The sequence below is a fragment of the Prionailurus viverrinus genome, chromosome B1, assembly GCF_022837055.1.
Source record: "Prionailurus viverrinus isolate Anna chromosome B1, UM_Priviv_1.0, whole genome shotgun sequence".
Classification (NCBI taxonomy): Eukaryota; Metazoa; Chordata; class Mammalia; order Carnivora; family Felidae; genus Prionailurus; species Prionailurus viverrinus.
The window spans coordinates 32,720,427-32,743,465 of NC_062564.1; the positions used below are offsets into that span (position 1 = coordinate 32,720,427).

General features: G+C 45.0%; 1 protein-coding gene across 5 annotated transcripts in view; it reads right to left on the reverse strand.

Annotated features, from left to right (window-relative positions):
• DOCK5 (dedicator of cytokinesis 5) overlaps positions 1-23,039 on the reverse strand; it is a 220,094-nt gene that overhangs the window by 43,091 nt on the left and 153,964 nt on the right. For 4 of the 5 annotated variants that reach the window (XM_047855615.1, XM_047855618.1, XM_047855616.1 and 1 more), the window contains exons 27-36: positions 20,264-20,359; positions 16,219-16,317; positions 12,248-12,342; positions 10,667-10,745; positions 8,426-8,526; positions 5,413-5,471; positions 4,925-5,079; positions 4,076-4,161; positions 1,488-1,647; positions 668-708 (exon numbers count right to left, since the gene is read on the reverse strand). In XM_047855615.1, the coding sequence (XP_047711571.1) occupies positions 668-708; positions 1,488-1,647; positions 4,076-4,161; positions 4,925-5,079; positions 5,413-5,471; positions 8,426-8,526; positions 10,667-10,745; positions 12,248-12,342; positions 16,219-16,317; positions 20,264-20,359 (971 nt within the window). The other variant, XM_047855620.1, reaches the window with a different exon arrangement.

Consider the following 23,039-nt stretch of genomic DNA (forward strand, 5'->3'; position numbering starts at 1 on the left):
ATCTACCCTACTGTACTTTTTGTTTAACACAGGCATGCTTAATTTTTTTTCTTTTTTTAGCGTCATGGGGCGCCTGGGTGGCTCGGTCGGTTAAGCGTCCGACTTCAGCTCAGGTCATGATGTCACGGTTCGCGGGTTCGAGTGCCGCATAGGACTCTGTGCTGACAGCTCGGAGCCTGGAGCCTGCTTCGGATTCTGTGTCTCCCTCTCTCTCTCTGCCCCTCCCCTGCTTGCGTTCTCTCTCTCTCAAACATAAATAAACATTAAAAAAAATTGTCACGGACCCCCCCCCCCCCCCGAGAAGCTAATAAGAACTATGGAATCTCTAAGAAAATACATACAGTTTAAATCCAAGTTCGTTTTGTGGTCAGGACTTCAGCAGTCCTGGACAGGAAGGCACATGGCCATGCCTCTGCTGACTGCTTCCCGACTGCTCTGGCCAGTCTTCTATCTTTTCCTGGAATCACGACACCAGTCTCCCTACGTACTGTGCTTCCATATCTGTCTAGAGAGTTTACCCTTTTGGGGGGGCCCGGGGCAGATGACACACTTTTTGGTGTCTCTCAAAGCAGCAAGCGTGGTGTTGGGACTTAGTATTTGTTAACTGAAGACATAAATAATAAAGCCATGGCATAAATGGCAAAAGCAGAAATCTCCTTCAGCTTACCTTATGTATATGTCCTCTCTCTTCTTTTCTTTGTAAAAATTCTACCGAGAAAAGGGAGTCAAAAATACCGATGTAAACCAAAGGTTATCAAAAATGGCCAAACCACGACTTTTGCTTTTTAACAGAGTCACTTTTCCAGACTTAATTTTACCCTTTAACAAATACCCCTACAAAGAAAGGAAGTGATCATTTATAAAGAAGATAAACTGCAGAACGTTTTTAGGACCGTTCGTCTAAAAAACATGAGGGAAATCCTCTAAGTGAACAAATAGCCAACTGATACTCAAGTCAACTGATGGTCTCTTCTTTCTCAGGCAGTCAGTGGTGCCAGGTTCTTCCTGTCTATTAAGCAGAGGAATTCATGGCAGCCTATGCTTCTGAGGTCGGTGGTCCCAGTTACATATATCTGGGAAAGGCAAGACCACAGAGCTTTGGCACCATGAGGATTCCATGACTTTCCCCTCATGGTACAGGGTTTCTGATGCATATTCACCTATGCCCAATATTTCCAAACAATAAAGCAACCAGATATAAACAAGACACAGAAACAGGTGAAAGATGGCCTTCAAGTAAGAGCTGAGTTAAGAGCTAATGTGGCATTTTCTATCCCTGAGTCCACTTTTATTCTCCAGGTCTGTGTGGCAGCTGATATCGGAGTCCAAAGCTGAGTCAGCTGCTCCCATTAGACTCAGCAGGACACAGACTCTGTAAAGGTGGCCTCAGGGCACCTCTGTGCCTGTGAGATCGACTCAGAGCTGAGCTGTGCCTGTGGGGCTGGCCCTGCAATGCCCTCTCGCCAACCGAGGGTCTTGGGACCTACCAGCACGTTAACGGTACAGCTCATGCGGTTCTCCTTGCTCTCGTCATGCATGATAATGGTTCTGTAGTCCAAGAGGTTCTCCAACAGGCTGCTGACCAGGAGCGCAAACACTTCTCCAGAGCTGGAGAGGTATTTATGTTTCCGGCAATGTTCTAGGAGCCTGGAAGGGTGGAAGTAGAGACAAATGCCCGCGTTCCGTACTCTGTCATTCCAGCACCGTTAATGAGCACTGTCCAAGGTCCTAGCAGCGGGGGGCCCCAGGCTAGGAGAAACACACCCTTTAAGTAATCCCAGCCTCTCTGTCGGGCGCCTTCTCTTACGCTGTACCTCCTGGTGGCTCAAGTTCTAATGTTGTCTTCAGGGCTGTGGCTCAAATCCCACTGTCACTTACAACCCCAGCCCACAATGCCCATCTTTCAGCTTCTACCTGTCTTCGTTTTTTGTCTTTTGTCGACGCCACAGAAATGGAAACCTTTGCCCCAAAGGTGTGTGTATGCTAGCTGATCACTCTAACTGAAGTTGAAAGAGACCATCTTTTCTATGTCTTTATTCTCCCTAAGGCCTAGCTAGCACTTCGGGGTATCCTGTGGACGTTTTGGAAAGCCTTGGATCGATGCCCGGTCTAGAGGAAACAAGGAATCTAGTGCACATCCAGACATGTGGCTCTTCGGACAAAAGTGCTATTTAACCGCCACCGCCACAAAACTACAAAATTGTAAATAAATAAACTGAGGCTTGGTATGAATCCTATTTTGTTGGACTCAAACAGAGAAAAGCTTCTATAGGGGCTTCTTAGATTTGACAACTGGAAAAAACACCCAGAGAACAAGAGGAAAAAACAGAAAGAAACGGGTTCAAAGAATTAGCCCAGACTTGAGGATTATTCTTGAGCACTGGAGATTTGTATAGTCATATTGTTCTGAGACTCAGAAAGAATGAAACAAACAAACAAACAAAACATCATATAGTGAAAAGTCAGCTTGGGATTTAAAAAATGGGTAGTTTATCATTTGTAAACTGTGTACGTGTATATGTACATAATTTCTCCATTTAATCCCCTTATGAGATCTGAATCACAAAAGTGATTATGTGGCAGGTAGGTAACTCAAACAGGTGGACTTAATGGAAATGGGATGAAAAGATCAACAAATGGGTCTTGTCATCCACTAAAAATGAAACAAGAAAGACTTGGTTCTTGAAAATATATCTGAGGGGCACCTGAGTGGCTCAGTCGGTTAGGCGTCCGACTTTGGCTCGGGTCATGATCTCGTGGTTTCTGAGTTCGAGCCCTGTGTCGGGCTCTGTGCTGACAGCTCGAAGCCTGGAGCCTGCTTCAGATTCTGCGTCTCCCTCTGTCCCTCTGTCCCTCTCTCTGTCCCTCGCCTGCTCACGCTCTGTCTCTTGAAACATAAACATTAAAAAAAAAAAGGAAAAGAAAATACAGCTGAGTTATCAATTCAGCTCCATTCCTGAGCACCCAGTGTTCTGGCTTTTTAAATCTTAAAAAAAAACAAAGAAGAAAACGACCTTGGGAGTACCCATCCTCAAGCACGGTCTAGTACGAGCCAACACCCACAAAAGAGGTGGCCAACGAAGCCACCGGGGCGCATACCCAATCAACAGGTGACACAGCTGGTCAAAATCACAAAGGCTCAGAGGACACAAGAAATGACTAGTCTAGGGTAGTGAGCGCCGTGGACGACGGAGGACGTGAGGATGACAGCAGTGACCAGCACAAACCCAGAGCAGGGACGCTCAGTCAGCATGGGCTCTGTAATAGACACTATTCTGATGCATCACCTCATTTACACCTCAACCCTTACCAAAGTGTACATGCTGTTAGTGTAGATGAAAAAAAAAGAGGACCATCGGAGAGATTAGAACACTTGTCCGAAGGCACGTTTCTAGAATATGGAGAAAACGGGATTTGGAGGTTTCTTTAACTCCAAATTCCACGTGTTTTGAGCCACACTTTTACACTGTAATTCCATGTGAGCAAAGGAGAATTCAGAGGGCAGGAGGGGTGTGCGGGGTAGGTGTGGGGAGGTCGGGAGTAACTACAGAGAGAGAATAAAAATGTTGGATGTGGGGGAGGTGCGTAGGGCAGTGCAACGACCAGCCTGGCTGGAGACGTAACAGGTGTTCTTAGAGGCCCTCTATAGGGCATAAGGTATTTTTAAAGGTAAAGTGGACTTTGAAATGTTTTTTCCTTCCTCCTTTAAATGGTGCTTTGAAGCTATAATTAGAGGCGATAGCACTTTTGGTGAAGTTCAGCAATTCAAACACTGGGCAAAATGCCATCGCTCTGTATATCCCCCGCCCCCCTCCACCTTCCATCTGCTCTGCTCTCGAGGGGCCGGGCTGGCCAGGAAAACACGGACATTTGACTCACATCAGACAAACAAATGTCAACAGTGGATGGTGTAAACTCCATTAAACCCCCCCCCCACCCACCCCGGGACCATTTGTGGCGGTGACCCCAGAGCTTCCCAGGACTCCTCGACTAGGCTGTCCATGCTGCAGAAGCCTGCTTCTCTCCCTCACTACATGATGCGTCAACTTTGAGGCTTTGTTTCTGTAATACTCACAGTTTTTCCAGAAGGACCTTGTATTGTTCATCTCCTCTGCCCCCTTCTACCTCTTGGTCCAGCTTTGTGATCAGCTCATTCTCAAACTGAAAGCAGAGTTAGAATTTCCCAGGAGAACGCCAGATACCCTTCGAAGAAGCCATGAAAGACGCCCCGCCAACCTTTCTAGATTTGACACAGCCCCTTTATTGAACTGTGAACACTTTCCAACATATTATAGGGAAGATCATAATTCATGTCATCCATTAATCAGGTACCAGAGCCCCATCAAAACTCTCTAGATGAGTCTCATGTTACTTTGTCCTTTGCTTTACATTTGGAAAAAAAAAAATCCCCCAATATTATCTTCCTGTTTTGACTAATCCTAATAATTCTAATTATCTATTTTATTTTTTTTCTTGGCTAAGTCTTGGCAATGGAATTTGCTTTTGCAGAACTTCACAGCTACAAGACCTCTTCGGTTCCAAAGCACTCTATAGATAAGGAAACTGAGGCATGGGAAAGACATGCAAATTGAGAGAGACCTCAAAACCAGAGAGGCCTCAGCATCTTTTCCCCAACCCACTGCATTATGTTCTCAGTTACACTGCAACCGGCAGGATTAAAATGCATGATGTCAAATTTTAATTACCCAGAGACAGTAAAACACATGCAGTGAAAAGGGTTTCTAGGCCACGTGGAGAAATATCTGATTCTCCCTCTAACCGCTTTACGGCGTGAAAAGTAAATAAAGTTTTTAAAGCAACTTTGATTTGTATAATTCAGGCTACTGCTTCTCGGTGGAGAAAGAAACTAAGCAAGAGGCAACTATCTGCACATTAGTAAGGTTCAAGTTCTGCCACTCCTTACCATGTGGAAATTGCCGTTTCCGCTGAAGTTGAACTCACACTGCATCATGTCAAAGAAAATGGGGATGGTGGCTTTCCGGAGCTCTACTTCGGGGGTCAGTGTGACCTCCAGAATGGGACCCACCATGGAGGGGATAAATTTGATTTTGTGGGGACCTGAAATGAAAGTAAGCGGGGATTTTAAAAAGTGATTTCAGTGGCAGTAAAGTGTCCCCACCTTCCTCTACGGCAGAAAAGGAAAAGGTCATGTGGGTAAATCAACTCAAATTCAGAAGTGAGTGACTAAACAACATCGTCTTCTGATAACATATGGATGTTATAATGAAAGACCGACAAGTCAACTTTCCCTTCTAGACACACAGGCAAATAAATGTCAGGGTTACTGGGAGTTAAAATAGAAAAGAACCCATTGTGGGATGCTTATTACACGGAGTTGTACGTGGGATGCTTATTACACGGGAGTTGTATGGTTCAAGGTCATACACTCACCCAGGTTATACCACATGTCCCGGATTCTAAAGCCGATTTCCTTTCTCATGTCCCCATATCTAGAAAGAAGATCATAAACAAGAGAAAGATCTGAGGTGGAAATGAAAATGATGAGGCCTGTGAAAACAGCCTGTGCCTCTCTAGGACCACCTTTAAGACAGGTTCGAGGCAAGGCCACAGTCAATACCGAAATGAGCCCCCAAAGAGAACGAGGCCACATGGAGAAGGGATTTAACTAGCAGGAGGGGGCCAAATGCAAATGCGGAAAAATAACTGAGAAATGAAACTGTCAAACTTACTGAAGAGAGAAGGGTGGGGGATATTCTGGCTGCTGTCAAGCAGAGAAACAAAAGAAAATATAACAAGCACTAGTGAAAGGAGAGAGAAATGGGGTATGATTTATACGGTAATGTGACTGATGTCTAACAAATATGCTGACTTTATACATTTTTATTTGAAAAACTCACAACCACACGAGTATGTTCTACAAAGGACTCACGTTGAGAAGCTCTAGATGGTCCCCAGAGGGGTGAAAGTTGGTCCTTGGGGGCAAAGAAGGCTTACTATTCTTATGGACAGAGTACAAATATACATATAGTACCTAATCAGATATGCAGCGTATCTGTGCTATTAATGTTTCATGGGGGGGGGGGCGGGGAGTGGGATTAGAAAAATAATTTTTTTTTTTTTTTTTTTAAATTTTTTTTTCAACATTTTTAATTTATTTTTGGGACAGAGAGAGACAGAGCATGAACGGGGGAGGGGCAGAGAGAGAGGGAGACACAGAATCGGAAACAGGCTCCAGGCTCTGAGCCATCAGCCCAGAGTCTGACGCGGGGCTCGAACTCACGGACCGTGGGATCGTGACCTGGCTGAAGTCGGACGCTTAACCGACTGCGCCACCCAGGCGCCCCTAGAAAAATAATTTCTGAGAAGTTTCCTTACAGGAATCAATAACGAAAAAGATAAAAGAAAGAGAGAAACCATGGATCTATTCAGTGGTTCGTGGCTGGGGATGGATGAATCAAAATCCCTTGGGTATCTCTTACAGAAAACATAGGCCTGAGGCTACCCCACATCACACACCATAGACGCTGGGGGCTTGGAAAAAACAGAAATAGGGTGGGCCAAGGGTAGATGTGGCCAACGTTCCCAGGGAACTCTAATATGGACCCATGGCCCATGCTGTGGCCACCATTCCCCATTTTATACCCATTGCATCAAACATTGTTTTCAAATTCCACCTTTGTAAATGCCTGCAGAAACCAGTATAAAAATCTTTAAAAACTTTTTGTTTAAAACAACAACAGTGGGGCGCCTGGGTGGCTCAGTCGGTTAAGCGTCCGACTTCAGCTCAGATCACGATCTTGCGGTCCGTGGGTTCGAGCCCCGCATCGGGCTCTGGGCTGATGGCCCAGAGCCTGGAGCCTGCTTCCGATTCTGTGTCTCCCTCTCTCTCTCTGACCCTCCCCCGTTCATGCTCTGTCTCTCTCTGTCTCAAAAATAAATAAAACGTTAAAAAAAATTTAAAAAAAAAAAAACAACAACAGCAACAAAACAAATTTCTCTTACGATTCTATTTTCACAAAAATACCCCATTTTATTATTTACATTGGGTAAGCGTATGTTAGTTAATGTCTGGCACATAATAAAGAATACATGATAACTATTCCTATTGTTTGTTAATACTGCTATTGATGCTAATTCTACTGAAAATAAGAGAAATCCTGAGGAAAAAAACAATTCGTGTTGGTATAACATTAATAAAAATGTTTTCCCAAGGTACATCTTTGCCCATATGCATATATATTTTACACAGACTTCCCTTTGATCAAAACCCTGAGGCTATTAAGCCTAACTAGCCACTTTATTTATCAGACTTGGTGTCACCTAACTTCACTTTTGATTGTTTGACCAATATCAAATCCATCTTTGAAAGAAGTTATGTCATTTAAGATAATCTAAAGAAGGAGATGCAGGTATTATCATCTTGAAACTCAATTCTTTCTCCATACCTGCTGCAGGGAAATCTACAAAACCTGATTTAGTCTTATCTTTGAGATTGAAATCTCAGTCTCTTAGCCAACAATCTCAGTGTTTTCGGGAGAACCCAGAGGTAGATAATTTGCCTAGAATCCCAGACATCCCAGCAAGGGATCAGAACTCAAATTTCGCAGCCTTTCAATGGTAAATTTCTCGCGTTGTATTGAACTACACAGCCTTGAGTTTCCAGGCTCCCTGTGAACTCTGAAACAGACCGGAAAGGAAAGCAATGAAAAGCTTCCTTAAATCTCTCATCACTCTTGCACATATGTCCCTGTTGAATCCCCAGCCAGGAATGTGGAGGGCCTTTTTAGGTGATGTGTTAGTTTTGGCTCCTCTGCTGAAGTGACTGAGAGGGAAAACAGTGGGGCCAGAGGACCTTGCTTTGTGATGCCTGAGTGGGAGGGGCGCTGTGCCTGCAATCTGGGTAAGCTGCCAGCAGGTGGGCAGCTGTTCCTGGAGACTGGAGTCCTGGCAAGCCTTGGTGCCTCTCCAAGTTCCGGTTTAAAAAAAAAAAAAAAAATGCAACAGTTGATGGGAAAATGAAGGGGGCCTTGAGAAAAGAGATGTGAATCAGAGGAAATTTAAAGCCTATAAAATAATTACATTAAGACCTATCTCACGGGGCACCTGGGTGGCTCAGTCAGTTAAGCGTCCCACTTCGGCTCAGGTCATGATCTCGGGGTTCACGAGTTTGAGCCCCACATCAGGCTCTGTGTCTCCCTCTCTCCCTGCCCTTCCCCTGTCACACTTGATCTCTCTCTCTCTCTCTCTCTCTCAAAAATAGATAAAAACATTTTTCAAATTAAAAAAAAAAAAAAAAAAGACCTATCTCGCTCACACCTTGCGGGGGTGGGGGGCCGGGGAGGGACTCTATCCAGTTAATTTCTGGGATACCAAAATTCTTGCTCTGAATACAAATGGAAGAGTCATCCTCCCAACCGTAAGCAAGTTTTAAGGGGACACTTACTTTTTGACAATTTTGTTGCGCTTGGCTTGAGAGAAGGTTTCAAGTTGAAGGGACTCGTGGGTGAGAAACGCTACCGCCAAATGGAAGTAATTGTTCCAGAGCTGCTCAAATTAAACGGTGTGGGTGAAAAGAAATGGAAAGTAACATTAGTAAGGGTCAGGGTAAGATCGCGCCACATGGTAGAAATTCACTCGCAGAAACTAATGAGAAAAACAAAATAAAACCCACAAGGCTCCTTTTTCTTTCTCGAGTTTCATTTATTCAACCCTGAAAAGTTTTAACACTTAATAGTAATATTAAGCTTTTTTAAAAAAAAATCCAGACTATCATATTGGTCTTTACTCCTGAGATAAAGGAAAACTGCTGCCAGTAAATGCACCTATTTATAGTAAGCAGTTTGGCAACGTGTATCAAAAGCCTTAAAATTCTGCCAAACTTCTGAAATAGTAAATACTTTAGGACTTTATCCTGGCAAAATAGTGACGGGTATTTAAAAATATTTAAAGCAAGAAAGGCCCTCACTGTTTTATTTAAATAGCAGAAGACGGAAGCAATCTAAATGTTCCTAAGAAGAATCTGGTTAAATAAATCATGGCCCGGCCATGCCACGGACTGTATTCAGCCATTAAAAATACGGTGGAAGTGTTTAATATCATTGAAAAGACGAGAGAAAAATAATTACATTAACAGGTTGCCAAAGAATTGCATAGCTTGATTCCATTTTGGTGTGTATATATATATATATAGATAGATAGATAGATATACATACATATATATGTATATATACATGTATATATACACATACATATATATAGATATCTATATATACATACATATATATGTATATATACATGTATATATACACATACATATCTATATAGATAGATATATATCTATCTATATATATAGATCTATATATAGATCTATCTATCTATCTATATAGATATGTATGTGTATATATACATGTATATATATACACACATACATATATATATACGTTATGTTTAGCAAATATATGTGTTCCATTTTGGCACAGACACACACACACACACACACACACACACACACACATCCACGTATACGTAAATGCACATATAACTTTCTCTTCTTATGAGTCTCCACTTTTAAAGTCTCACAGTTATAAACGAAGCCCCATGACACAGCAAAAGCGTATCACCAACAAAACGTTTGCTGGAATGAGAGCAGGGAACTTGTCTGGCTTCATCAGGGCCTAAAATGGCACCCTGTGCCGTCTAACATTTGTTGGACGAATGAATGAATGAATAAATGAATGACGATGAAGCTCACGGGCACCTGATTTGCTATCACTTTGGATTTTTTTTTTCTTAGTTTATTTTTGAGACAGAGAGAGACAGAGTATGAACGGGGAAGGGTCAGAGAGAGAGGGAGACACAGAATCAGAAGCAGGCTCCAGGTTCCGAGCCATCAGCCCAGAGCCCGACGCGGGGCTCGAACTCACGGACCGCCAGATCGTGACCTGAGCTGAAGTCGGCCGCTCAACCGACTGAGCCACCCAGGCGCCCCTCACTTTGGATTTTCAAACAAGCACGTATAGAAACCTCTCCTTAGAAACCAAATCACTTGTAGGCAGAGAAATATCTGTGTGCCTAGCTGCAAGCACGAGTATGCATGTATTTGTGTTATGTTAACAACGGAAGGTAGGGCTATTTGTCTTTCAATGTTCTTTTTTTTGCTTTGCTATGTTTTCTGCCGTTACTTTTTTTTTCTTTTTAACCTGTATTAGTTTTACGGAAAGAAGAAAAAAACTCGACTTGACTGTATGAAGGACGGGGTGACAGGAATGTGCGCTTTAGGGAAAGGAGAGAAAAACAAGAAAACTGTTTGCATCTGGAAATGATAGGGGCGCCTGGGTGGCTCAGTCAGTGAAGTGTCCCACTTCAGCTCAGGTCATGATCTCACAGTTCAAGAGTTCGAGCCCCGTGTCGGGCTCTGTGCTGACAGCTCAGAGCCTGGAGCCTGCTTCAGATTCTGTGTCTCTCTCTCTCTCTCTCTCTCTCTCTGCCTCTCCCCGACTTGTGTTCTGTCTCTCCCTCTTTTTCTCTCAAAAATAAATATTTTAAAAAGTAAAAAAAAATTGTAAGATTTAAAAAAAAAACAGTAAGAAAATGATAAAATTTGAAGTGACGTTTTCCAAAATGCAACCGTTCTCTTGCTGTGGCTGAGAATTTGAGGAATAATGATGTGAGTAGCCATGCTTACCTGAAGTTCAAAGCTTGTTTGATCCATGAAGAACTTTGTGAGAACCTCAGTAAACTGATTTATAGCACGAAGGAAAACCCTGAGGGAGAAAACACCAGATAAAGAAAGCACCTTTCTGTCTTTAAAACATTTCCCATCTATGTTAAAAACCAAAGCAAACCAAACTTGGGCTCTGCAGCATAAGACCTTTACATCTATTGAGGTCATCAGAAACCGACGACAGAGCAGTCTGGAGACGGCACTGTTCAGTTTCTAGAATGGTCTACGAGATCCACTGGGGGCTGCTCCACAATGTAGCCACTTAGGGGTAGAGCTGAGATGACTAACCAGGTCTCCTGAGCCTCAGACAGGGCTCTTGCACTCTACTGTGACACCTGTCTTTCCAAGTCTGGTGATACTGATGCGATTTTTTTTCTTTAATCTTTACATAGCTGGGAAGGGTTTTTCTAAGAGTTAACAGCTCTTAGAATGATTTACTTTATTTAGTTCTTTAAAAAAATTCTGGAATCTTAATATTATATGTATAATATATAATTCTGAAATCTTATTATACATATATATATAAATAAAATTCTGAAACTATGGAAAAAATATATATATATGCAGTTTTTTTGCTTCCATTCCATCGTGGTCCAACAACTGGAAAGCACTGGCTTAAGGTCTGCCTTGAAAGAGAGGGTTTCTGGTCTTAAGAAGTTTGCTGGGGGCGCCTGGGTGGCGCAGTCGGTTAAGCGTCCGACTTCAGCCAGGTCACGATCTCGCGGTCTGTGAGTTCGAGCCCCGCGTCGGGCTCTGGGCTGATGGCTCAGAGCCTGGAGCCTGTTTCCGATTCTGTGACTCCCTCTCTCTCTGCCCCTCCCCCGTTCATGCTCTGTCTCTCTCTGTCCCAAAAATAAATAAACGTTGAAAAAAAAAAATTTTAAAAAAGAAGTTTGCCACTTGGTGGGGGTCACCTGAGACCTGTGAACAGAACCATGACCCAACAGAGAACACGGAAAATTCTGTGGAGGGGGTGTCAAAGAGTTACGGGGAAATCAAAAGGAAGAGGACGCGACATCCAGGTTGGAAAGGTTTCCTTTGGAGATGGCATTTGAGAAGGACCTGGAGGAACGGGTGGCAGGTTGACAGCCAAAGGTCACGCGGAAGGCGCTGGAGGTGGAAGCAGCCGTCCAACGGAAAGCACAGCACATGTTTGGGGACCAGAGAGAGGCCAGTTCGGTTGGAGCGCAGGTTGTGCTACCGAGGGAAATCGTGGAAGACAAGGCTAGAAAAGCAGGGCAGACCAGGCTGCAGAGGCCCTGAATGTCATGATGATGAGGGCGGTGCAGAGCCACCAAGGGCCACCGGGGGAGAGCCGAGGATGACAGGAGTTGGGCAATGAGGGGACCACACCTGAGCAGAGAGCCTCAGGTGAGAAGTGAGCAAAGAATCGGCAATCCAGAAACAGGAGGCTTCTTGCTCTACAGAGCATGGATGGGCCGCAGAGATTTAATAGCACTCTATGGGAGGGCCCATACCTGGTCAAGAAAGCCAAGCAATTCAGAGTCAAATGACTCATGCCCTGCCCTGGGGCCGTCTTACCTGCTCTGTGTCATATTCATGACCATCCAGTCTTTGGCGTAGACATTCTTTCCAATCAGATCCTTGAACATGATAAAAGTTTCCATGAGGAAATCCTGCAGAGAACAAAGGAGCAGTTGTGGAAAAAGTGACTGGAGGGAGCTCCCCATCAGAACACAATGGCCCTAGCCCGAAATTACAGCCTACCTTTTTAATAAGGTTTTTAGGGATCTGACACGGACAAAACAGTTGTCCACACTTTATAACTGATAAAACTGAGGCCTGTGAAAAAAGTGAAAGACTTAAGGCCGTAGAAACTAGGAAGCGGGAGAGCGGGGAAGAGAGCTTGGGGTTTTGGGCCCCAACTTTAGATCCATAATGCCTTAGTCCTCTCCTGCCAAGCGTCGATGGAACAGATCTACCGCACTTAGAATGAATTTACCAACAATGGTGAGACTGCTGATAACTCTTGAGTCCAAGCCTCCTTTATTATTATTAGAACAGAACAAAACCGCTATAAATAAAAAGCAAAGTCAGGATTCTTCCTATTCCAGGAATGTTCCCATGGGTAGCTTGGGGGGAAGGGTCCTAAAGGGCCCTTAAAAAGAGATGGCAGCCACGCCCTGCAATGATGGTAATAACTAATAACAAAAGAACACAGAGCACGATGTCTGAAAAAGAGCTCTTCTACTCAAAGGCGGGGGGCGGGGGGGGGGGTGCTGGGAGCAAAACTCAGCTTAGGAATAGAACGACTCGAGCTAAAATTCAAAGCTAAAAAGTTTTGCAAGCTTTGTATTTACTAGTTGGTTAAATTTAGATATTTTCCACTCGGATTCCTGAGATGAGAATCCGGGCCAATTCCTCCGGCGCCAACCACACAGTTGTATCTTCTAAGTTACATCACGCAGCAGGACGCACACAGTGATGGGGAAGCAGGCGGCCTGGCCTCCACTTGTAAGGATGTTCCTCCGGGACGGTGGGCAGGGTGGCTAACTTCCGGCCACACAGCACAGGAGGGGGAAAGGTTCTGGCTCTGAGGTCTGGGCTACCCTTGAACCTTCCTTTGGCTCAACGGAGAGTCAAACTTTTCTATCCTCGGTTCTCAAATCATAGATATATTTCCTGAGTTTTCAAATTCATCATACATTTAAAAAAATTTTTTTTAATGTTTATTTATTTTGAGAGAGAGAGAGACAGAGTGTGAGTGGGCGAGGTGTGGAGACAGACAGAGAGGGAGACACAGAATCCGAAGCAGGCTCCAGGCTCCGAGCGGTCAGCACAGAGCCCGATGCGGGGCTCGAACTCATGAACTGTGAGATCATGACCTGAGCCGAAGTCGGACGCTCAACCGACTGAGCCACCCAGGTGCCCCTCTTCATCATACCCACAACGCATTAACTAGTCTATTAACTCTTTCTCTCAAATCAGTATGAATTCATGGTGTGTGAAGAAAGGATTAAGTTTAAATGCCAGTCATCCACTTCTTATAAAACAAAAATCTTTTACGGGTACTTGGGTGGCTCAGTCGGTTGAGTATTCAACTTCGGCTCAGGTCACGATCTCATAGTTTGTGAGTCTGAGCCCCACATTGGGCTTGCCGCTGTCGGCTCAGCTTTGGATCTTCTCTCCCCCACCCCGCCCCCCACCCTTGCCCACCTCTCTGTGCCTCTTCCCCACTTGTGCTCTTTCAAAAATAAATAAATCTTAAAAAAAAATTTTTGTATTTTAATTTTTCATTTCAGAGAGAGAGAGAGCGCACACAGGGGAGGTGGGGCGGAGGGAAGGAGGGCGAGAAGGAGGGGGAGGAAGGGAGAGAAAGAGAGAGAAAGAGAGAGAGAGAGACAGAGACAGAGAGAATCTTAAGCAGGCTCCACGCTCAGCGGGGAGCTGGATGTGGGGCTCGATCTTGTGACTGAAAGATCATTGGATGCTCAACCAACTGAGCCACCCAAGATGTCCCCAGTTACCCACTTCCGATGCCGATTCTCCGTTCAACTCTTGGTAATCTAAATTAATTGTAAACAGTGACAGTATAATATAATAAAGACAATTCATAGATTATCCCAGATCTCACTTTATCTCCCATTTCCCAAACTCTTCCAAGTGATTTCCTCAGAAGGTAGCAGGAGGAAGGGAAAGGAGAGTCCCTTGGACATCAAAAGGCCCTAGCTGTCCCTTGCAGGCTTACCCCTGATGGCTATAGTTTTCTCATGGGGATAAGAATCCTCTTTTAGTTACACGACACAGAGGGAAGAGCTTACCGTTGTTCTAGAAAACACAAGGCAAACCTGTTCTTTGGCCTACTTAATAGAACCAAATTGTCAAGAGCCTGAATTTACTAGAACTTCCCTTGTTCTACCTGCTTTCTGAGGGAGATTTTTAGCGTCACTAAACTATTTTTATGTCAACTTTATCTTACATGACAATAATAATAATAAAGTCACTATTATAGCTAGTCCTCATAGTCATTAACTACCTGCCAAGCACAAAGCTAGGTAATTCCCAGGTGTGGACTCAATCAGTGCTCCTTTACATTAACCCTCGACACAGGTACTAGCTTTACGGATGAAGAAACCGAGCTTTAGGGACATTTAATAGCTGGCCCAAAATTTCCTAGAAGGAAGTAAAATAGCCAGAATTCAAACCCAGATTTGGATGCTCTAAAGCCTGTGTTGTTTTTCGTTTTTGTTTTTTTTCACGTTTGTTTATTTTTGAGAGATGGAGAGACCGAGCGGGAGCGGGAGAGGGGCAGAGAGAGAGAGGGAGACACAGAATCCGGGGCAGGCTCCGGGCTCCGAGCTGTCGGCACAGAACCCGACGCGGGGCTTGAACTCACGAACCGTGGGATCGTGACCTGAGCCGAAGTTGGACACTTGACCGACTGAGCCACCCAGGCGCCCCTAAAGCCTGTGTTCTTAAACCCACTACACCATCTGCCTCTGCCCTCCTCTCGTCCTAACTCCCTTGCACTTGGTCTCTGCAGCCACACCTGCCTAACGCTATGGGCCCCTGTACGCTATGGTCTGCCTGGCAGAGTATGGCCTAAGAGGAGGCTCATGGAAGCCTCCAGATTAAGTGACATAGTTTATCCCTGAATCTACTACTCCTGCTACCGCACCGCACTTTCTGTGCAGTTCCTTGTGTGGTTTTCCATCGTGCGGGCCTCACAGGAAGGAAGTCAATTGGCCGAGAAAGAGCTAGATATCGTTGGGTGCACGGACCACATACTACGAGTATAACAGAGACAGAGAGTAGACAATGTAGAGCCTAGACTACAGCACTGATCGTGAGAGACTGGCCGCCACAAGGACGTGGGCAAAGGGACACTGGGTTACTGACCCCGCCGTGTCCAGCCCACCGCTGTACAAGATTAAGGCGACACGTTCAGGGATGTTTGAACGGCCACTAACAATTGCCTCCAGGGAAGGATCCTGGGGAAGCAGCCACCTTCGGCGGCCTGCTAAACAGTCATCGCGAGAACGGTTTTCTCGCTGAAAACAAAAGAGAATGGAATGTTTTCAGCTTAGGATACCTTGTGGACATTCTAAGGGGCAAGTATTCCCTCTTCTTGTCTCCCTTTCCAGCAAGTCCTGGAAATGATGGCAGCAGGCACATCACAGACACAGTGCTGTGCACGTCTTTGCCTCCTAGAATCCTTCCCAGGGCGTGACCGCTGTCCCTGAAGATGAGGTACTCCTCTCCTCTGAGAGCAAAAAGGATCTTGTACATGTTTCTAGATAAGGGTTCTCTCCAAATCCAAGAGACTTGGGAGGCTGAGTGAGGGCTTCCTGGGACATGTTTTGTAGTCTCCAGAACCTATCACAGACAGTGAGAATCCACCCTTTCCTTTCTGTCATGGCTGTGGACAGACATGCAGCACTGGGGGTAGGGGGGGAAGGGAATCACACGCTCAGTGTGGGTTATCGTCCGGGTGTGCGTGCGCCGAATATAAGAAGTCTTAAAGTTACCAGGCCCCGAGGAAGACAACTTACAATGATGTCTTGTCTGGTTTTGAAAGTGCTGATATAGTGGCTGTAGTGGCTGTCGTCCATTTGCTGCAGAATCGCAATCATACAGGCCACAAAACCCCCCTGGAAGGAGAGAAGAAAACACAAATCCAGAAGCCTTAGGCCACCGACTGGCAAAACAAGACCCGTGCGCACCTACTTTGGTTTTCGCCACCCAGTTACCGGAAAACAGGGACCCTACCAAACCGGCAACATTCGGCGCCCTGACGGTCTACAAGGCACACGCTTTGCTGTTGCGGCTGAAAATGATCTCCTTCCAGGTTTCAGTTAAGGAATGTGGAGGGCTTTACTCATCCCTTTACTAGTATGGCTTGTAGAGACACCTGTAGGTCGATGGACGCTGACTCTAAGGTCTCAGCTAGATGACGAGTTACAATACAAACAACCTGGGGACCCGGGGTTGCTTTTTGAGACAGAGAGAGTTGTAGTCCATTCAGAAATGTGTGAAATGGCACAAATCTGACTGTGGAGGGATGCAAGGAGGAAAACGAGATCGTAAAACTGAGAGTGGATGAGCAGAGAGGGAAATGAATGCTCCCTGTCTTTCCAGCTCCAGAATCTTTCAGTTAACTTCTGGCATGTTATGCACGTGTGATTAGGGACATGCTAGGGAGAAAGGGACTGAATAGCTTAATATTTTTGTCAATTTATATGTATATTTAAATTTTTTTTTTTAACATTTGTTCATTTTTGAAGGACAGAGAGAGACAGAGCACTAGTGGGGGAGGGGCAGAGAGAGAGAGGGAGACACAGACTCTGAAGCAGGCTCCAGGCTTGAGCTGTCAGCACAGAGCCCGACGTGGGGCTCGAACTCACCAGCCGTGAGATCATGACTTGAGCCGAAGTCGGAGACTCAACCGACTGAGCCACCCAGGGGCCCCATACTATAATTTTTTAAAGTATACACTAATTTATGTTTTCTTCTAGCTGCTTTAGTGTTTGCTTTTTTTTACACTGACCTTTCATTCCATCTGATGTTGATTTTGGTTACACCATGAAATAAAATCAAATTTTTTTCCACATTGTTCACAGATTTTCCAAGTAACATTTATTAAAAATCTCCACTTTCCTAGAAACGGGAACCCTCTTGCACTGTTGGTGGGAATGCAAATTGGTGCAGCCACTCTGGAAAACAGTGTGGAGGTTCCTCAAAAAAATTAAAAATAGATCTACCCTATGACCCAGCAATAACACTGCTAGGAATTTACCCAAGGGATACAGGAGTGCTGATGCATAGGGGCACTTGTACCCCAATGTTTATAGCAGCACTCTCAACAATAGCCAAATTATGGAAAGAGCCTAAATGTCCATCCACTGATGAATGGATAAAGAAATTGTGGTTTATATACACAATGGAGTACTACGTGGCAATGAGGAAGAATGAAATATGGCCCTTTGCAGCAACGTGGATGGAACAGGAGAGTGTGATGCTAAGTGAAATAAGGCATACAGAGAAAGACAGATACCATATGGTTTCACTCTTATGTGGATCCTGAGAAACGTAACAGAAACCCATGGGGGAGGGGAAGGAAAAAAAAAAAAAAAAGAGAGATTAGAGTGGGAGAGAGCCGAAGCATAAGAGACTCTTAAAAACGGAGAACAAACTGAGGGTTGATGGGGGGTGGGAGGGAGGGGAGGGTGGGTGATGGGTATTGAGGAGGGCACCTTTTGGGATGAGCCCTGGGTGTTGTACAGAAACCGATTTGACAATAAATTTCATATATTGAGAAAATAAATAAATAATTTAAAAAATTAAAAAAAATAAATAAAAAACAAAAAACTTTGAATTCATGGTCAAAAAAAATCTCCACTTTCCTTATTAAAATAATAGAATTGTCATATAATCTGAAGTCTCCTTTTAAATGCTCTCAGTTTTGTTCTGTTGGTGTATGTACTCTATTCCATGAGTCCAACACTATTTTTATTGTAGCATTATGTTTTCAAATCTGACAGCGCAGTCCCCTCCACTCTTACTTCTATGTGGCTCTTCATTTATGTGTGTCTTGTATTTATTTACTTTTTAAAAAGTTTTTACTTATTTATTCATACGACGTGGGGCTCAAACTCATGGCCCCGAGATGCAGAGTTGTATACTCTCCTGACTGAGCCAGCCAGGCGCCCCATCTGGTTTTATTTTCACTCTCATATTTTTGCGACTAAATTAAATGAGATTCTTCCTTTATAATCCCTCAACAGGTACCATTGTTATAAGAAAGGCCGCTGAATATTATCTGTTTATTCTGAAACCAGTTAGTTTAATAAGTTGTTTGTGACTTCTGTTAAAACTTTGTGAAGGTTCCTGGGTTTCCTAGAAATAGCAAGAGCGGAAGAGATGAACAACAGTTATCAAACTGCCTTTCTTTATATGTTCTTCACATATGTGGCAGCAATGGCGTGGCAAGAACAATTAATTACCAATTAATACCTTAGTACAAGACCTGGATCCTTAATTAATTACCGATTAATACCTTAGTGTAAGACCTGGATCCTGTTTCGGATCGCCTTGAGTCTTAATCTTAGCAGGCACGTCTCTGTATCCCTATTTGGACCAGCTCTGTCGCCAAAGCTGAAGCTTACAAAGGACATCTTAAGGTTTCTGCCTTGGCCACTGCTTCTGCCTGAAAGGCCCCTCCCCCCACCTTCACACTACCCACCCCCCCCTTCTCCAAGTCTTTGTTCAAATTTTCCCTTCTCAGGAAAATCTTATACGTTTTTTAAGTGTATTTATCGATTTTGAGAGAGACAGGGACAGGGCAAGCGGGGGAGGGGCAGAGAGTGAGGGGGAGAGAGAGAGAATCCCAGCAGTGTCCGCACTGCCAGTGAAGAACCCGGGGCAGGGCTCAAACTCATGAAACCGAGAGATCATGACCTGAGCCTATATCAAGGGCTGGACATTCAACCGACTTAGCCACCCAGGAGCTCCTCAGGCAGGTTTCTTAAGCTCTCTCTGCAATGTTTCCTGACTTGAAAAATGGAACTAATGATAGAACCACCCTGTAGGAGGTGTGTGAGGTTTCAGTGACACGTGAAGTGCTTAAAATAACTTCTGGCAGGTTAAAACAAAACAAAACAAAACAAAAACAACAAAAACTAGCTGAAGTGGCACCTGGGTGGCTCCGTCGGTGAAGCGTCTGACTTCAGCTCAGGTCGTGATCTCACTGGTCGTGAGTTCGAGCCCCATGTTCTGCTCTGTGCTGACAGTTCGGAGCCTGGAGCCTGCTTCGGATTCTGTGCCTCCCTCTCTCTCTCTGCCCCTCCCCCACTCACTGGGTCAAAAATAAATAAATGTCAAAAACTTGAAAAAAAAAACCCAGCTAATTACCACTTCTATTAATTATCACTACAGCGGGAAGTACTAAATAGTGTTACTATTATCACTCCGATAAGGGTCGATCCAGACGGCGCGTGCACATCACATACTGAGAATTAGAACACAACTACTTGCGATAACAGAGGAAGCACTGAACGCAGCCACCAACACCCTTCATCGCCTGCTCACCAAGGTTTAGGTTTTCCTTAAATGAAATATTAAACAAATATTCAAAGAGTATGAGCTCAAATGGGGGCTGAGTTTGCCTACCCAGGGTGTTCACTGATTCAGTATCTGCTGGAACGTATTGCAACAGGCTCTGTCTCATCGCTGATACGAGCATCGTTCCTCTAGAAGGGACCTGCACTGTCGGGTTTACAAGGTCGCCAACAATGCTCCCCCCATTACCCTCCCTTCTCCCCCACCCCTGCTGGATCATTTTCCCTCGAGAAAAATCAGTGTTGCAATCAAGATCCGCTGGCGGTTAGAAACAAGGTCACCTGACGGGGAGGGCTGTGAGGTTCTAGAGCCCCCCCGCCCCCAGTTTCCTCAGGGCACACAGCATGCAGGCACAGCCTGTGACCCGCGAGAGGGGTCTGTGGGAATCCGGCCCCAAGACACTGGTCCGGAAGATCCCCGAAGGGCAGGTGGGACACTGAGAAGCGGCAGCGGTGGTGGGTCCCCTGTAGCGACACTCACGATCTGCGGAGACTGGCGGCTCATCCCGATCACGGTCCTGTTGATCCTTCTCAGCAGCCGTTCCATGATCAGCTGGACGTGCATCGCCGTGGGACCCTGAGGGGGAAACACGGGAATCGACACCAACTTCTTCCAACTCAGCTTCACTTCTCCCGCAAAGAACCTTGGACAAGTGAGTTTTCTCTTTAAATCTCATTCCGGCTCTTCCCTGGAAAGTAATCTCTTGTTCGAAAAGGGAAACAGGATGATAAGGACACTGCTACTCAGGAATCCGTTGAAAATGATCGGGTGTAACATTTCAAAGATGAGCCTCGGGAGGCAGGGGAAGGACGCCCCCCCACCCCCCAACAGCACAGATCGTCCGCACACTCTAAGATCAAGGGGGCTACCAACTCCACGTAGTTCTGGGAGGAAAACCCCTGGCATGAGATCTCAGTCCTGACACTGAGCACATCGGGTGGCCCAGGACAACGAGGCACATGCATGGGAAGTAAAAGGCAAAAATTCAAAGTTCTTGCCACCTTCTGTGTAGGAGGAAAAACACTAAGAAATTCAAGTGAAGGAGACTGCTATTGACCGAATGTTTGTGTTCAGAAGTCATACGCTAGGGTTGGGGCGCCTGGCTGGCTCAGTTGATTAAGTGTCTGACTCTCGATTTTGGCTCAGGTCGTGATCTGCAGTTTGTGAGTTTAAGCCCTGCATCAGGCTCTGCAGGGACAGTGCGGAGGCTGCATGGGATTCTCTCTCTTCCTCTCTCTGTCCTTTCTCTCCCCCCCAAATAAATAAATACTTTATTAAAACGAAACAAAACAAAAAAGCCATATGCTGGGGGTGCCTGGCCGGCTCAGTCAATAGAGCATGTGACTCTTGATCTCAGGGTCGTGAGTTCAAGCCTCATGTTGGGCACAGAGATTACTTAAAAAAATTTTTTTTTTTTTTTATAATTTAAACAACCCACAAAAGTCATATGCTGGTGCTCTAAACCCTCATGTGATGGTACGTAGACATGGGCTTTGGGGAGGCAAGTATGACCGGAAGGCATGGCCCCGATCTTGTAAGGAGAGACACCAGATTGTTTTTTCTCTCTCCACACACACTGAGGAAAGGCCGTGTGAGGACAGAGAGCAAGGACCTGTTTTCACGCCAGGAGGGGGGGGCCCTCCCCAGGAACCCTACCGTACCGGCCCCCCGACTTTGGACTTGCCATCTCCAGAACCATGAGAAATAAATGTCTGTTGGTCGAGCCCCCGTCTGTGGTGTTTTGGCAGAAAGAGTAGACCCACCCAGGGACTCAATACTTTGATTCTGTCACATGTGACTCTGGGCAATCATTTACCTTTGCTGAACTTCCGTGTTCTCGCACGGAAGAAAAAAAAGAACAGATCCCTTAGAGGCGTTAGGTGGGCTGGTGGGCACAGCAAACAGCACCTCACAGACACGTGTTCTTACTTTTCCTTTCTTCTTTTTTTGTGATTTGATGTTCTATTCATTCGGCTCTACCTTAGCAATATTCAGCTTGTCTTTACAGAGCCTTTATCCTCGTGATAGATATGCCGAAACTCCCGGCTATTGCTTCAAATAGCCAAATCACTGCGATAGATAGTTTTATTAAAATACCAAGGATTCCTAGCGTCCCTTTCATACCTCCCTTCTCTGCTTCTTTGTTTGTATTATGTATTCACTTGCTTCCCGTTTCTTTGAATGAAAACGATCCGGAAAACCTCCCTCTCTCTTGAAACCGCTTTCTCCTCTATTTATGTAACGAGACCACACCGCAGACCCAGCTCGGTGTGTTGAGTCCCGTGCCAGCCGCGGGTGGAGGTCGGAAAAGGAATCGGACGTTCTCTGATCAGGAGAGCTGGGGCTTAAAGATAAATGAGCAAAACGTCCGGATCCTCGCAGAAGGTCCGCTCTGCTCAACTGCCGATCACATGGAATCCTTGTAAAATAACACAAATAAATAAACACGTAGAAGGTCAGCTCCGCGAGGGCCGGCTACTCGCTTCTCTCGTTCACTGCTGCACGCTTACTTACATCCATCACAGTGCCCGGAGCACGGGAGCTGTTTAAGACGTGCCTGTGACCTGAATCACAACTGCAGGGCTTTACACAAGATGTAAGGAGGGCATGAAGGGATGTAGTGGAGAGGGGGACTCTGGGCAGGGCTGCCCGGAGAAAACCGCATGGGGTGTTACTACAGCTGGACTTTGAAGCATATGGACAGTTTGCAGATCTAGCTTCGGGACAAGAGGAATCCTGGATGACTAAAAAAAAAAAGGCAGAGGAATACATGTCACTAATTAGAGCCTGGAATTAACTGAGGAGACGAGAAGGTATAGGAAGACAGATACAGTTAGTTTGTACACGTTTGTACAATTACGTACAAACGTGTATAAACGATGGTGGGGGATAAAACCATATCATCGTCACCAAAAAAAAAAAAAAAACACGATTGAATTTACTACTTTAACAGAACTCTAAGATCAATAATTGCGAACACTTTTCCTCATTACAGGGAACCTTATCAGGAAGACCAAAAAAAAAATTTTTTTTTTCAAGTCAATTAAATCAGCACAAGATGTAAATATACTCAAGTCATTTCCAAAGAGTCCTTCTACATGATAAGAAGGTAGGTAAAGATACTGTATTAAAAAAACAAAACAAGGGGTACCTGGGTCGCTCACTTGGTTAAGCAACCGACTCTTGATTTCAGCTCAGGTCATGATCTGAAGGGGATTGAGCCCCGCACACAGAGTGTGGAGCCTGCTTGAGATTC